This window comes from Asterias rubens, chromosome 5, assembly GCF_902459465.1.
Source record: "Asterias rubens chromosome 5, eAstRub1.3, whole genome shotgun sequence".
NCBI classification, from domain to species: domain Eukaryota; kingdom Metazoa; phylum Echinodermata; class Asteroidea; order Forcipulatida; family Asteriidae; genus Asterias; species Asterias rubens.
Genome location: NC_047066.1, coordinates 4638296 through 4652370, shown reverse-complemented (window position 1 = coordinate 4652370; position 14075 = coordinate 4638296). Strand labels below are relative to the sequence as shown.

Genomic DNA, 14075 nt, shown 5'->3' with positions numbered 1-14075 from the left:
ACTCAAAATAATATTACAACAACAACAAACTTTTTGTATGCATAGGAAAAATTATGATGAAAGCGCAACAAATGGTGTTTTCTCTTTCACAACTTTGATTACAAATTGAGCACGAATTTCCACAGATTTGAAAGTATAATTAAATATGCATATTATGTTGGGACACACCGAGGGATAACACTGGTCTTTGACAATAACCAAAAGTGTCCATTGCCTTTAACCCAAAGCTCCGGTCCCGCCTCTCTTTTTACTTCTTGTGTCGCACTCCCAAAGACAAGCCGCGTTTAGAAAGTGCCTTACTTGCTTTCAGCTATTTTATTCTTATACAAATTTTGTATCAAGTCATGAATAGTTATAATTATTGTAATTGAAATAAAAATCATGTGCTTGTTGGCATTACATTTGGGTTGAGTTTGTTTTCTTGATACCCAGTCGTTGACAAATAATATGACTTGATTCTCCATGTTGGTGAAGGTGATTATGGGCGTAGGCCCAACGGTAGGTCTCTTGCGTAATATACCTTATGCATTGACGTCATCCAGCCGCCATCTTTGAGGTCAAACGTTGACGAAACAATCGAAACGCACATAGATTGGCCAATGAACAACCTCCTTTTGACCTCAAGGCGAGGGCGCCGTACTGAAATGACGTCATGTGCGTAAGGTCTATTCACGAGCCTCGAAGTCAGATGTTCAGGCTATCTCATAAGAGCTATATTATAAGAACACGCTCTATAGGCTAGCTACATAAGGAGCATCATGGAGTGGGAATTAAAATGTCCTTTTCTCTTTGTCCTTTGTGGTGGTTATTATTATTATTATTATTTATTCGGCCAAGATTTCAACAAACAGTACAAGATACAATATTGAAATATAAATAAAGAAATATAACAGTATAAGAAACAATGAATGTAAACTTAAGACATCTAGAACAATTGTAAACCAATGATTGAGTGAGACAGAGCACTGGCAATCAAGCAAGACAATTATAAAAACAGACAGGACAAGCCCATTCTAAGATGGTAGGAGTATGGACGGGTATGCGGCCTGTTTCATCTGCAATTTTTACTCAACAGTCATTACAAAACATATCTGAGTCATTATTGAACCTGGCGACGACAGTGCCAATTTTGATGTACAGAAAAAAAAAGCCAATTATGTCCTAAAAAGTTGGGCATCTAAAAATCAAGGACAATGGAGGGCGCCCTTTATACCAGCTGGGTTTGTTTACTTCCGGTTTCTGAATGATGACTAAACAATAGCGCGTAGATTTGTGGCGATGACGATCATAAGCCAAGTGGTTTCCCCTATACTCAGTTTTGGTTTTAGTCGGCGCTTATGGTTATATAAATAACGTATGTGAATTTTAAGTTTAGCAACGGTATGGTAATAGTGGTTTTTGCTGTGTATAATATGATTGATATTGTCAACTGGTCAACTCAATAGTGTGCAGTACTGCACTCACTCAGCGCATGCTTGTCTCAGTAAACTGCCACTCACCACTTGACTCACTACTCACTAGCCTTACTGTATTTAGTGGAGGCCGCTAGCACTAGCATTAGCAAGTTGCCAAGTAGCAGGACAGTGCATCCATAACGGAGACTGGTGTACCATTCGTACCACTACCCATGATACCACTACACAGTCTACAGAGAGGACTACACTCCGGCAACATTGATTGAGGTGTCGTGCGTTAACTACCACAAAATCCACAAAATGGGAGGCCAAGAATCGAGTCAGAAAGGAAATTCTTCAAGTTCATCATCAGGAGAACGAAATGGACCACTGGCTCACTTTTTATCTGTAAGTTACTAAGTGCAGGCTTAATATAATTAGTTATGTATTAAAATAGTAATACTATCATAGCAGTCAGGTTGGCTCAGTGATTTCTGTCCCTGCTTTTCACCTCTGCGGACCCCAGTTCTATTCCCGGACTTGAGCCTTGCACGTGGATTGGGTTTGTTAGACTTCCCAACCTGACTGCACCATGGGTTTTCCCTACATAAAGGGGTTTTCCTCCACAAAACCAATGTCTCAAGCTGAAATAGTTTCTTCATTGTCTTCTAGACTATACACAAATTTGGTGTGATGTCTCCATTACATTATTTTATGATGCTTTGCCATCTATACACACAAGATTTAGACTCGGAATATAGAATGCAGCGGAAATACTTTTGATGGTATTTCCACATGCCTTGGCCTATAGAAGCACTTTTGTATTAGTTTTTAGGGAAAAGTTTCCGTATGTCGCCACCATTTTTTCATTCGATATGAAATAATATAGTATCTAATTTACCTCAAAGAGATATCCCTTTTTGTAAAAATGAGTGAAAAAGTGGTGGTGCCATACGAAAAGTTATGCTTTTAACTTGTTTTTAAAATAAATTGTGTTGTGTATTTACTTCCAACAATTTACAGGCAGTTTCACAAGATGGTAGTGACCATGTGAGCAAAGATAAGTTCATAGTAAGTATATGTCACTTTCAGTTTTTAACATCATTTAAAGTTAAGCAGTCAATTGTTGTTGTTTTGGGGGTATTTTACTAAAGAAAAAAGGTACACAGGTTTTACATTTCTTTAGATTTCTCTAACTAAAGTTGTTTATGTTTCAAACTCCACTAACTCCTTTGTTTTCTTTGAAACTCACACAGAGTTATTTTCCCTCAGCCGGTCAAACACTTGCAGAGAAACTCTTTAGTCATATGAGCCCATCTGGATCGGAGCTAAAAAAGCGAGACTGCTCGGACTCATTGTCAAAGATCTTGACTCTGACTTCAACTTCTGTTCAGAGCAGAACATATATCGAGGTGTTCTGTGGTCATGCTTCTCTTAACCATCAAGGTGTGGAGTGTTCAGTTTCTTCTTAATCTTATCTTGAGTTTATTAGAAGGAGTTACATGTCCTAACTTAGGAATAGCCTTAAGTTTTGAATAACTCCTAATGAGTCGTCTAGGACTAGTCCCACGTTTAGGATCATCTTTGTGAAATTGACCCAAGTTGGCAATGAGCTAAATAGTGTGTGTCTATTCCCCCCGAGGGACCAGAAGAGGGACCTAGTTCATGACCGTGTTTCAGCCAACCAGAATACAGAACAAGCAAGAAGTTTGTTATAATCCTAAATATTTCCTCCGGTGAATTTCACAAAGAGATGAGACTAGTCTTATCTCAAGAAAAGGAGGAAGTACCTGTCCTAACTTAGGAACTGGCCTTTTTAATTAGTTACTCCTAAAGAGAGTTCTAGACCTATTTCTAAATGACAAAGGTGATAAAATAAGGAGAGTGCCAACATTATGCCAAAACTAATCTGATAGAAAGTATGCAGAGGGTCTTAGAGGTGGAAGATGAGGAACGATATCACTACTCCAACCCAACCACCAAAGATAATTTCTTCAGAGATATTTTGAAGAATATTTCATCCGACAAAACATAAATGAAGTTTCTCTTTCTTTGTTCATTTCTATCCCAGATGTGACGTGTCTCCTCCAGTCTTCTCTCCGCCTCTTCCTGGTCAGCTCTGGTACTTCTTTCTCCCAACACAGCGTGGATGATGACAGGGTCATCAACACTTTAGCGACCTTGCTGACCTCAAAGGGTCAGCGTTCATCTGCTGCAGACTGGATTGATGACAACTGTCCAGAACTCTTCACTGGAATGCACAAGTGTCTTGTAGGATGGCTTCGAGGAGAAGAGGTGGGGTTTCTAGAAGTTGTAGCTTAGGAAGTTGAGGTTGTCAATGTTTACAGAGAAGTGTGTACACTGAAGAGGAACATTGGAGAGAAGCGAAGACACAAGCAAAAATGTTCTTCCTCAACAGTGGTCCGCTGGCCAAGTGCCTGGTAAAACACACAAGGATCAGTTAAAAGTCATTTGAAATTTTGACTTGGTGAAAAAAACTGAGCAACTAGTGAATTGACAAGCTAACAGGTTCTACTGGCCAATCACTAAAAAAGTTTAGATCAAACCTTTTTAGAAGATGAGATCTCAAGCTAGAACAGCCATCTCTCTGCCAATTGACTGTTTCATTGTTTTACACCCTCTTTGTTGTCATAGTTACTGAAAAACATACAAGCATGCAGCTGTCAGCTGATCACCTGATTGGCTTGTTTTGGGGGGTTTTCAGCTGTGGCATTGACAATTGAAAAACTCAGTACAAACTATTGCTATGCCTGGAAATGTTCTCGTGTTTTGACCGACTTCAATTACAAGTGCATTATGCAGTAACAATAATTCTAAAAAGTAGTTATCCCTAACCTACTGCCCAAAGTCAACCTTTGAATGAAACCCTTTCACACAGAGTTGGATTGGTGGTGGTGATGGTGGGGTTTGGGTGCAGATTAATTTCCATTGCAAACATTTGTGGCAGATTAACTGGGAGTGAAATTGTCCACTTGCTTTGAAGGAGTTAATAGCTCGACTGATGAAATCAATCATTCTTTTCACATAGAAATCCCTATCTTCGGTGGATATTGCTGACGCAGTTGGAGGACGATTGTTATGCAAGTCATGGTGGTGGATCCTTCAATCATCTCTATCCAGTGTCTTCCTGAGGAACCCTAGGAACCAGACCAAACAGAATTCCAATGGAACAACAGAAGTAAGCATTGGTTTGACACTAGCACCATCTTGATAAAGGTTTTTGTCTGGCAATTTTGTGCTTCCCAGAGCAATGAAAACCAAACTCAGCCTGGCGGGGGGAAAAACAGCTAGACTTCCTTCTTCTTTTTTTACGAGAACCTACAATCATTCAATTTTGATACTCAGGGAACACGTTGAAAATTTAAACTCAACCCCAAACTGTTGTCTAGATGCTCAGAAGACATTGGTGTAAGGGTAAACAAACAAATTGTATTCTTTATCCTCGATGCAAAAATAACATCTCCTTAATCGTTGCAGACACACTGCTAAGGTCATTGGTTCGAACTACACCTGAGTGATTTGTCTGTGAGTTTTTTTTCATAGAACTTGGGAAATTACTGAGTATTTGCTTTACTGAGTTCACTTTGTTTAAGGGTAATCAAAACAAATTATACTCTTTATCCCTGTTGCAAAATCAACAAACTAGATGGAAATCGTTTTGTAAAAATAACCAATTTGTTTTGAATGTTCCACATAATTTGTTGGATATGCCCTTGTATAAATCCAGTTTAAAGTTTCATAGTGTAAATATTGGTGTACTTCAGCATAATTTGTTTTTCTGTAAATTTTATAACTAGTTTTTACTGTTCAAAAAAGCAAATTTCCATTTTGTGGACAATTAATAAACATTGAATTGTGTTCTGCTGTGTGTAGAATTCCGATAACGGCTTCTGGACATTACTGTACAGTAGTCAGGACCACGGATTGAGTATGAACAGACTTCAGCATCACGTCTTTGGCTACAGGGGTCCTACCCTCATGCTGCTCAGCTGTGATGAGGGGTATACATACGCAGTGGCTCTAGACACAGAATGGAGGTAGGGTTCAACAGTAAGGTTTTTTTGTGGTGACACAATCAAAGATATGGGCAGGCCTCAAAATAACCCATGGCAGCAACTGCCATGGTGCCCTGTGCTTCTGCTATGGTGCCCTTTGCAAAGTTCTAATACTAATGCAGTGGCACTAGACACAGACTGGAGGTTAGGGTAACATTTAGGTATGGTGACAGAATCAAACATATGGGCAGGCCTCGAAATAACCCACAGCAACTGCCATGGTGCCCTGTGCTTCTGCTATGGTGCCCTTTGCAAAGTTCTATTACTATGCAGTGGTACTAGACACAGACTGGAGGTTAGGGTAACATTTAGGTGTGTAGTGACAGAATCAAAGATATGGGCAGGCCTCGAAATAACCCATGGCACCCACAGCAACTGCCATTGTGCCCTGTGCTTTTGCTGGCCCTTTGCAAAGTTCTAATACTAATGCAGTGGTACTAGACACAGACTGGAGGTTAGGGTAACATTTAGGTATGGTGACAGAATCAAACATATGGGCAGGCCTCGAAATAACCCACAGCAACTGCCATGGTGCCCTGTGCTTTTGCTGGCCCTTTGCAAAGTTCTAATACTAATGCAGTGGTACTAGAAACAGACTAGAGGTTAGGATAACATTTAGGTATGGTGACAGAATCAAACATATGGGCAGGCCTCGAAATAACCCATGGCACCCACAGCAACTGCCATGGTGCCCTGTGCTTTTGCTGGCCCTTTGCAAAGTTCCAATACTAATGCAGTGGTACTAGAAACAGACTAGAGGTTAGGATAACGTTTAGGTATGGTGACAGAATCAAACATATGGGCAGGCCTCGAAATAACCCACAGCAACTGCCATGGTGCCCTCCTTTTGCAGTGCCCCTTACCAGAGGAAAATTGCTGGGCCCCTTCAAGAATGAAATTCAAGGCCTTTGAGTTTGAATCCCAACCCTGATGGTTCTTACAATTGTGTCAACAGCAAAAGCCATTGAAAAGGTTTCCTCGGGCTACCAAGCTGATGTGATTCAAACCCAGCTCAAACCTCCTGCGAAGCGAGTTTTCTTGTGTCACAATTGAAAAAATAAAAATAAAAATATTGAAGTCTTATATAACGCACGTATCTACCAACAAGGTACTAAAGGTGCCGAGATACATGTATACAGAAAGATATGTTATGAATTCTGAGACCAAATTATGTAGCACCTTATAGGCAGGAACACCGGGGCAAAACCCCTTCTCTTTTTTTGATAAGTCCACTGGGTTCTTTTACATGCGTTACACAACACAAGGGACCAACGGCTTTACATCCCATCCGAAGGACGAAGCAATGATTAAGTGTCTTGCTTAAAGACACAAGTGTCACGACTTGGGGATTGAACCCACCGATTATTGTGTCAACAAAATTCGCTTCACACTTGCAGTATAACCCAGATGTAATTTAGCTTTGAGGAGTTGTTTGCTTCGTTACCAAAAAATGAATAATAATTACAATGATTACACTGGTTTTTAATTTCTCCATGAAGGGAGGGGACACAGTCTTGGGGAGGCAGTAGCTGTTGTGTGATGAGACTTTCACCAGATGTTAAGAAACTTGAGGGTAAGTTGCTTGTTAAATACTGCTGCCCGCATTGTGACAATGTCCATAAGAAATCCTGTTCCATCACCCCCATTCTGAAACAACTACACTGGCTCCCTATCTCTCAACGAATCATCTTCAAGCTGATGCTCATTGTCCACAAAGCACTTAATGGCAAGGCTCCCCATTATATTTCTGAACTTCTTCAAGTTTACACTCCATCAAGAAATCTTTGATCAAGTTCCATGCTTCTTCTCATTGAACCCAAGTCTCAACACTCATGGGGAGACAGGTCTTTTTCTTCAGCTGCGCCACGCATCTGGAACTATCTACCACTTAATCTTAGATCTTGTCTTTGTACCACAACATTCAAATCTCTTCTCATAACTTATCTTATGTCACAGGTTTACAAGGACTAATTTTGTTGTGTCTGTTTTTCTTTGTTTTGTTTTGTTTTTGTTGTTGGTTTTTTACTGCGCCTTGAACACCCAGCAGGGTGGATACGTGCGCATTACAAGTCTTATTATTGTTATTATTATTAATTTAAAATGTTAAAATTAACTAAACAATTGCGGTCAATTTGTAAATGATAATTAGATAACTGCTACCAGGTACGCTGAAGCCACGCACAAAGAACAGCCATCATCCAATGATCTGCCTCCTTTTGGCCCCGGGAATGGCGCTTTTTTAGATTCTGGCAGCATTGCAAGTGGTCTATGGACCACTAAATGAAACTGAATTAAATAGAGCCATCTGTGGAGAAAGACAGTCTACCCTTTCAGTCTTCATATTCCATTTCCGCTTCCTTGGCTAAAGTAAAACATGACCATGTGGGGGTTTTCTTAATTTGCATCTCGCTGTTTGATTTCCAGAGGGCGACAGTATGATACTTTTCAATGATCGTTCGCGGAACATCCCACGTGGTATCAGCATCGGACGGAATAGTAAACACAGAGTGTTGAAACTCAAAGAAGGGCTGGACGTTGTGGAGCATAACTATACCAGTGGATCAATCCACACTCTGGAGGTAAGCATAAGTTGATCAACTACATTTACAGCATAGTGACAGTTACGCATATTAGTTGAATGCTACACATGGTGGCTTGTCATGGCCAAGCGGTTAAGAGCACCAGACTCAAGCCCTGGTAATTCTGAGTGTTGGTTCAGATCCCAGTCATGACACCCGTGTCCTTAAGCAAGACACTCAACGATGATTCTTTATCCTTGGTTGGGACGTAAAGCCGTTGGTCCTGTGTGATGTGTAACGCTCGTAAAAGAACCCAGTGCACTTATCAAAAGGAGGAGGAGTTCCTGGTTTGATTGGCAGCATATTGCACCACAGCACCTTGTAAACCTGTGTGTGTGAAACAACTTTTTCATTGGAGGACATTCCATCCACATTTCCGTCAATCTTCTGTCTCAAAGGTTCCCTCCAACATGAAATAATTGCTTCTTAAAGGAACGTTACAGAATTGGTAAGAAACAAAAATCAGGAAGATCACAGGTTTACATAAAACTTCAAACTTACAGTCTAATGTTGATGATGATAGTAGAGAACATCCCTTGAAATATTACTGTCTGAAGTTTCATTTTTGATGAGAAATAAATAATCTAATTTCGCGTTTGGAGTTTATCACTCAGGGAGCGTTTTATTCATTTTTGTTTGGCATCGGTGCAATGCAAAATTTGTAATCGTTTTTTCAACGTTCTCTCGTGACCCAGATAGCTGATCGATCTCAAACTTCTACAGGTTTTTCAGTTTATATATATGGTGGTTACATGAAGTGTTTACACTACCAGCAACTTTTTCGCTAGCAAAACCAATTCTGTAATGTTCCTTTAATGCAAGGTAGAAATGAGTTAGAATGTGTAATAATTGTTACAAAATGTGAATTGAACAGGTTTGGGGCTGTGGAGATTCAGGAACAAGAGTGGCTCAAGCAAAGCAAAAGAAGATGGAAACAAAAGATGCAGAGAGAGCGGCTAAGGTAAGTTTCTTAGAACAGGGCTTGAATTTTGAGGCAGGGGAAGGAAAAACAGATTTTTGGGGTAAAAGAATGTGGTTTCAGAAAAGTTGCATCTAGGAAAATAAATGGTACTTCATAGATTTGTACCTTTGTAAACACTTTTAATTTTTGAGAAAATAAAATTAGCTGTTGCAAATAACTTACCAACCAAATGGACCGAGAGTATAAAATGCAAAAAATAGTTAATGGCCTCACGTTTCGACCCTGGTAGAGTCTTTCTCGAAGGCTTAATTTTTAACGTCTTGTTAATCCGCAGGTGAAGCTGCCTGGACAGTGGGATGACAGTCCAGACAAGATGCTACTTGAATGGGGCGGAGTCAAAGTCAATCATGCAGAACAATTCGCCAGAGACTGAAGCCGTCATCTTAGGCTTCATAGCAACATGGAGCAAGAAAGATACTGCTGGAGTGAAATTAGGTCATCTTGAATGTGGACAATTCTACAATTTACTTATTAGCGGTCATTGTTTATTAAAATGACCGACTGACATAATGTAGAAAACATTCACTGGCCTCATGAACAGTACTATCTCATGCCATAAACACAGCAGAGATATAATACCTTGCCGCTTTATTTGCATGCAACAAGGATGAGATTTGACAAATGAATGTGGTTATTCCCAAACAATTACTGTATTGTGAACCACCCAGATTAGGACGATTGGTTTTCTTTGGACTAATGATTGCTTTGCAGAACAAAGTCTATGCACTGGTGGCTATAATAATATCGACAGTGGGGCACAAAATCCATCACTCCCCGACACTCGACAATATGCAAAAGCAAAGAGCAGAAAAAAATGAACTAATTTGGATCAGAGTTTGAAAGAAATAGGTTTTGATAGATGTAAAATTTGCATCGGGGATAAATAATGTTATTTGGTTTTACCCGTACATCGATGTGTGTAAGGCCGTGTCCGAATAGGTGACTTCGGCTACAGCTACGGCTAGATCAAAGGCCGATGCGGGCAATCTAGCCGAAGCTACAGCCAAAGTCGCCGTTTCGGACCTGGCCTAAGCACTGTATACTCAGTACTCTCCCGAATAGGTGTCGAGTAATTTTTTGAAAGAACTAGCTGATGAGGCTTGACGAAGGGAAAGTGGAAGACTGTTCCAGGTAATAGAGCCAGCATGGGAAAAACTGCAGGCACACCCCAAGAGAGTTTGTATCTGGGAACTTCATAGGGGAGCCTGATGGTTATTATTGAAGATTATGGTTGGGGTTCAAGGCCATAAGCCTTCCATTGGATGCCATATTACAGGGCCAAATTTTCATGGCTCTGCTCACTGTCGAATTCTGCGCTTATGATCACCACATTCTGCTTGTAGCGCAAGTAAGCTAGCGCAAGAGTACGCTTGTGCACAAGCCAAACTCCCTGCTAACTCGTGTGAAATACACTAGGAGTAAGGCAGGGATGAGAGTCATTGCTCACAAAAAGGCCTGAAACTAGGAGCCAAATTCTGCTGTATGTTGAAATTATAGCTTTTTCCAGCTGTCTGGTAACCCCTGGAGTTATAGATTCGACTGAGCTTTTAGGAACAGTGTTCTCAGCACTAGAGAAGTAGATCAAAGAGCAGGATTTTGTTATTTAATATGGAAAAAGTAATGGCTGATTTTCTTTACAAGGCAGACTTAAAAAGTCTGAATTCAGATAAAAGTCTGATAAATCTCATCCCTGGTAAGGGCCCATGCCATCAGCCTGAATGGAATATTTTGCAAGGCTTTGGATATTCTAAGCTCACCAATACCAAACCTGTGCAATTTTTGATATTACCAATTTACATTATGTTCTATATTATTTATGAAAGACTTGATATTTTTAGCGCACAAAATTATACCCAGTGAGACAAAAGGATGTACTGAAGAAAATTTATTTCATGCAGTATGAAAATACAAAGGAAAAACGAAATAATATTCAACTGTATTTTGTGTATTATGGGGAACCAGTTTTCTTTTCTGGGCGCCATTTTTGGTATAAATGTAGTACAGTCCATGCCTGAAATATTGGGGCAGAGGGTACCCCCCCCACACCCTACCGTAGGGTGTAGGGTAAGGGGGGGGGGGGGGGTTACCACAATTCCACATGTAACCCCTTTAACCCCATAATAACCCTAACCCCAAATAAAATATAACACAACCCAATGTGCAGTTTAGTTTGGCACCCTGTGTACATAGGCCTACATGCATTTTAACTGACCGAAAAATCTTAAGTTTTGCAAATCTCCCAAAACACAGCTCTGCCCCCCCCCCCCCACCTGCGCAAAAACTCAGAAAGTGCCAAAAAGAATTAACTTGGGAGTATTAAATCATGCTTTGGTAATTGTGTAAGACTTACCCTTGATCATTCTATTAAGTAAACAGTACATGTACATGGAAAATACATAAGCTTACATCAAAACCTTTTGAAAGATACATTCTACAAAAAGTGTTTCCAAAAAAAATCTTGCTTGGTGCAGCCACATGGACTTTTCTTAGGCCAAACATTGTAGTATAAAAAGTGGTAGAAAATAGTTGATTACCCCTGTATGTCGAGTCAAAGTGAAAAGTAACTTTTAAAACAACTATAACTAGACACTTTGCACTGGTCTGCGAACACATTTCATTCTGATCAGGAAACGTATTGAAGGACATTTGTTTTCCAGAAACTCTCTCAAAGTTTCCTTGTTGACTTTGCATTGTACACATTTAACGATTTGTTATTGTTACAATGTTTTTAAATTCTGTAAACATTGTAATTCAGTCTTAGTGCTGCTAGATTTTTAATAAACCATTTATCAATACAAACAGTTTAAAATCCAAGGACGTGTGCACAACAGTAATGGAGAAAGATATACATAGGCCTTGATTCATCGGTATGATAAGTATGATGGGTCCGAATGGAGAGTTTAAGCCACGGTGACAGCTCTAATAATATGTCAGGTAAGAGCTCTGATTGGTCAAGAAGGAAGGTTAAGGCTGTGGCGAGAGCTCGGATAGGTCGGGATGGAGAGTTTTGCCAGCGACAAAAGCTCTGATGGTGAAGGCTGTGATCAGAGTGAAGGCTGTGATCAGAGCTGATGGGTCAGGATGGTGAATTTAGGCTGCAGCCAGAGCTCTGATGGGTCATGATGGTGAGTTTAGGCTGCAGCCAGAGCTCTGATGGGTCAGGATGGTGAGTTTAGGCTGCAACCAGAGCTCTGATGGGTCAGGATGGTGAGTTTGGGCTGCAGCCACAGTTCTGATGGGTCAGGATGGTGAGCTTAGGCTGCAGCCAGAGCTCTGATGGGTCAGGATGGTGAGTTTAGGCTGCAGCCAGAGCTCTGATGGGACAGGATGGTGAGTTTAGGCTGCAGCCAGAGCTCTGATGGGACAGGATGGTGAGTTTAGGCTGCAGCCAGAGCTCTGATGTCTGTGATGAGTTTCTTGGAGAGTTCCTTGTTGTCAATTGGTTGGATACCAGCACATGTACACTTTAGTCGAGCCTCCTCCTGCGTAGAGATAACAGAAAGATAACGCTCCTTTTAAGTTCCTTCAACACTTTTTAAAAATCCTACAAAATTTTAGCCCAAATTATCAAATATGGAAAAGTCAGTTTATGCTGAAATGTTCACAAAAATTGTTTTCTCTGAATTTTCCAAATCAGAGTGCAAAAAATAATAACAGCCAAACAAAAACCAATATTAGAAAATGTAGAAAGCGCTCCTCTAAATTCAACAACAATTCAAGAATACGTTATTATTTGACTCATGGAGGGGGGAGTTTAGTTCTACTTACATTATATGTTTCCATCTTGATGCGCATCCGGAAAACAAATGTCTCAAAGGCAGCCGCTTCAAAGACATTGTTGTAACCAATTTCATCCTGCGTGTAGAACAAACCAATATTTTGCAGAAAATCAGTCAAACTAGCACTTCAAAATAAATGATTGGAACTTTTGCATTTAACCAGAGTCGTGGATGACAATACTTAATTTTACTTTACATTTTGCTCTACGAAGGAGCACACCCAATCACCCTTGGTTAGGTTACAACAATAATTATAAATGCCCAAAAAAAATATTATAATAATAACCAGTTATATAACACTTTTACACCTGTAGGGCATCTGTCTCAAAGCGCTTCCAACATTATTACCCCTGATCACTGGCCCTTCAACCATTCCTGAAACCATCTCAGCTCCCTGGGGAGCATACAGCCTGTGCAACAAATATGCTACTCGGCTAAATCAATCACAAGAACCATCTCTGCCCTCACAGGTACCCATTTACCACTGGGTGGAGAGAAGCAATTATAGTTAAGTGTCTTGCTCAGGGACACAAGTGTCACAACTCCCGAACCCACACTCTGCTGAAATGATTCACAAGAGCTTGAGTTCCGTGCTCAGCCCACCACCCTCAAATGTTATTGGCCTGACGCTTTGAACGAGGTTTTGACCCCGTCTTTCTAAACGGCCTTCGAGAAAAATTCTGCCCCGACCTTGCAGTTGGGCTGGTTTTTTTTTCTTTTTTCTTTTTTTTTAATTGGCCTTGGACACTGCTACGGTTTAATTGAATTAATACAAACCGTATCTCGGAGTGCCCCCAGTTCGTCCGCCGTTTTCCCGAGAACCTGCTCTGCTGTATCCTGGAACATGGTTGTCCATTGTGTGTTGGTGGCATCCGCAATGTTGGCCTGTTGCCGAAAAAAGGAAGAAGAAAAAAATGATTGCAAAACAAGAGAGACATTGCAGGACCTGCAATTACAAAGTTGTGGGTTCGAATCCTACCGAGCTATCCGCTGATTTCACAATGACTACTAGACTCAAATATTGTCGTCTAGTAACTGAATTACAATTTCCTAATTTGTGCAACTCATAATCATAGCGCCCGTATGGACTGTAAAAGGGGTAACCCTGTTTCAGCCCTAGGAGTACGTGGCAAGGGCCTTTGGAAAAAAATAATTGTAGCCCACACCTTGAAGTGGCCTGTCTGGCGACTTGCATGAAAAAAAAAATTGAAAAAAGGTGTTAATATTCCCTTGTGGGAGTTTGCAGAGTTCCCTTCACGGGAAGA

At 40.5% G+C, this 14075-nt stretch overlaps 2 protein-coding genes across 2 annotated transcripts in view; one reads left to right on the top strand and one right to left on the bottom strand.

Annotated features, from left to right (window-relative positions):
- The first annotated feature begins 1239 nt into the window (after positions 1-1239).
- Positions 1240-11471, top strand: LOC117290439. Its single transcript, XM_033771852.1, has 10 exons — positions 1240-1802; positions 2418-2465; positions 2651-2840; positions 3466-3689; positions 4444-4593; positions 5289-5452; positions 6970-7043; positions 7895-8049; positions 8924-9010; positions 9306-11471. The coding sequence occupies exons 1-10, from the start codon at positions 1716-1718 to the stop codon at positions 9402-9404; spliced, it is 1278 nt and encodes a 425-aa protein (XP_033627743.1). The 5' UTR covers positions 1240-1715; the 3' UTR covers positions 9405-11471.
- Positions 10639-14075, bottom strand: part of LOC117290438 (replication protein A 70 kDa DNA-binding subunit-like) — a 27863-nt gene continuing 24426 nt past the window's right edge. Inside the window, exons 14-16 of the mRNA XM_033771851.1 lie at positions 13588-13695; positions 12800-12886; positions 10639-12513 (exon numbers count right to left, since the gene is read on the bottom strand). Of these exons, the coding sequence (XP_033627742.1) occupies positions 12409-12513; positions 12800-12886; positions 13588-13695 (300 nt within the window). The 3' untranslated portion in view covers positions 10639-12408. The remainder of the gene's footprint in view (positions 12514-12799; positions 12887-13587; positions 13696-14075) is intronic.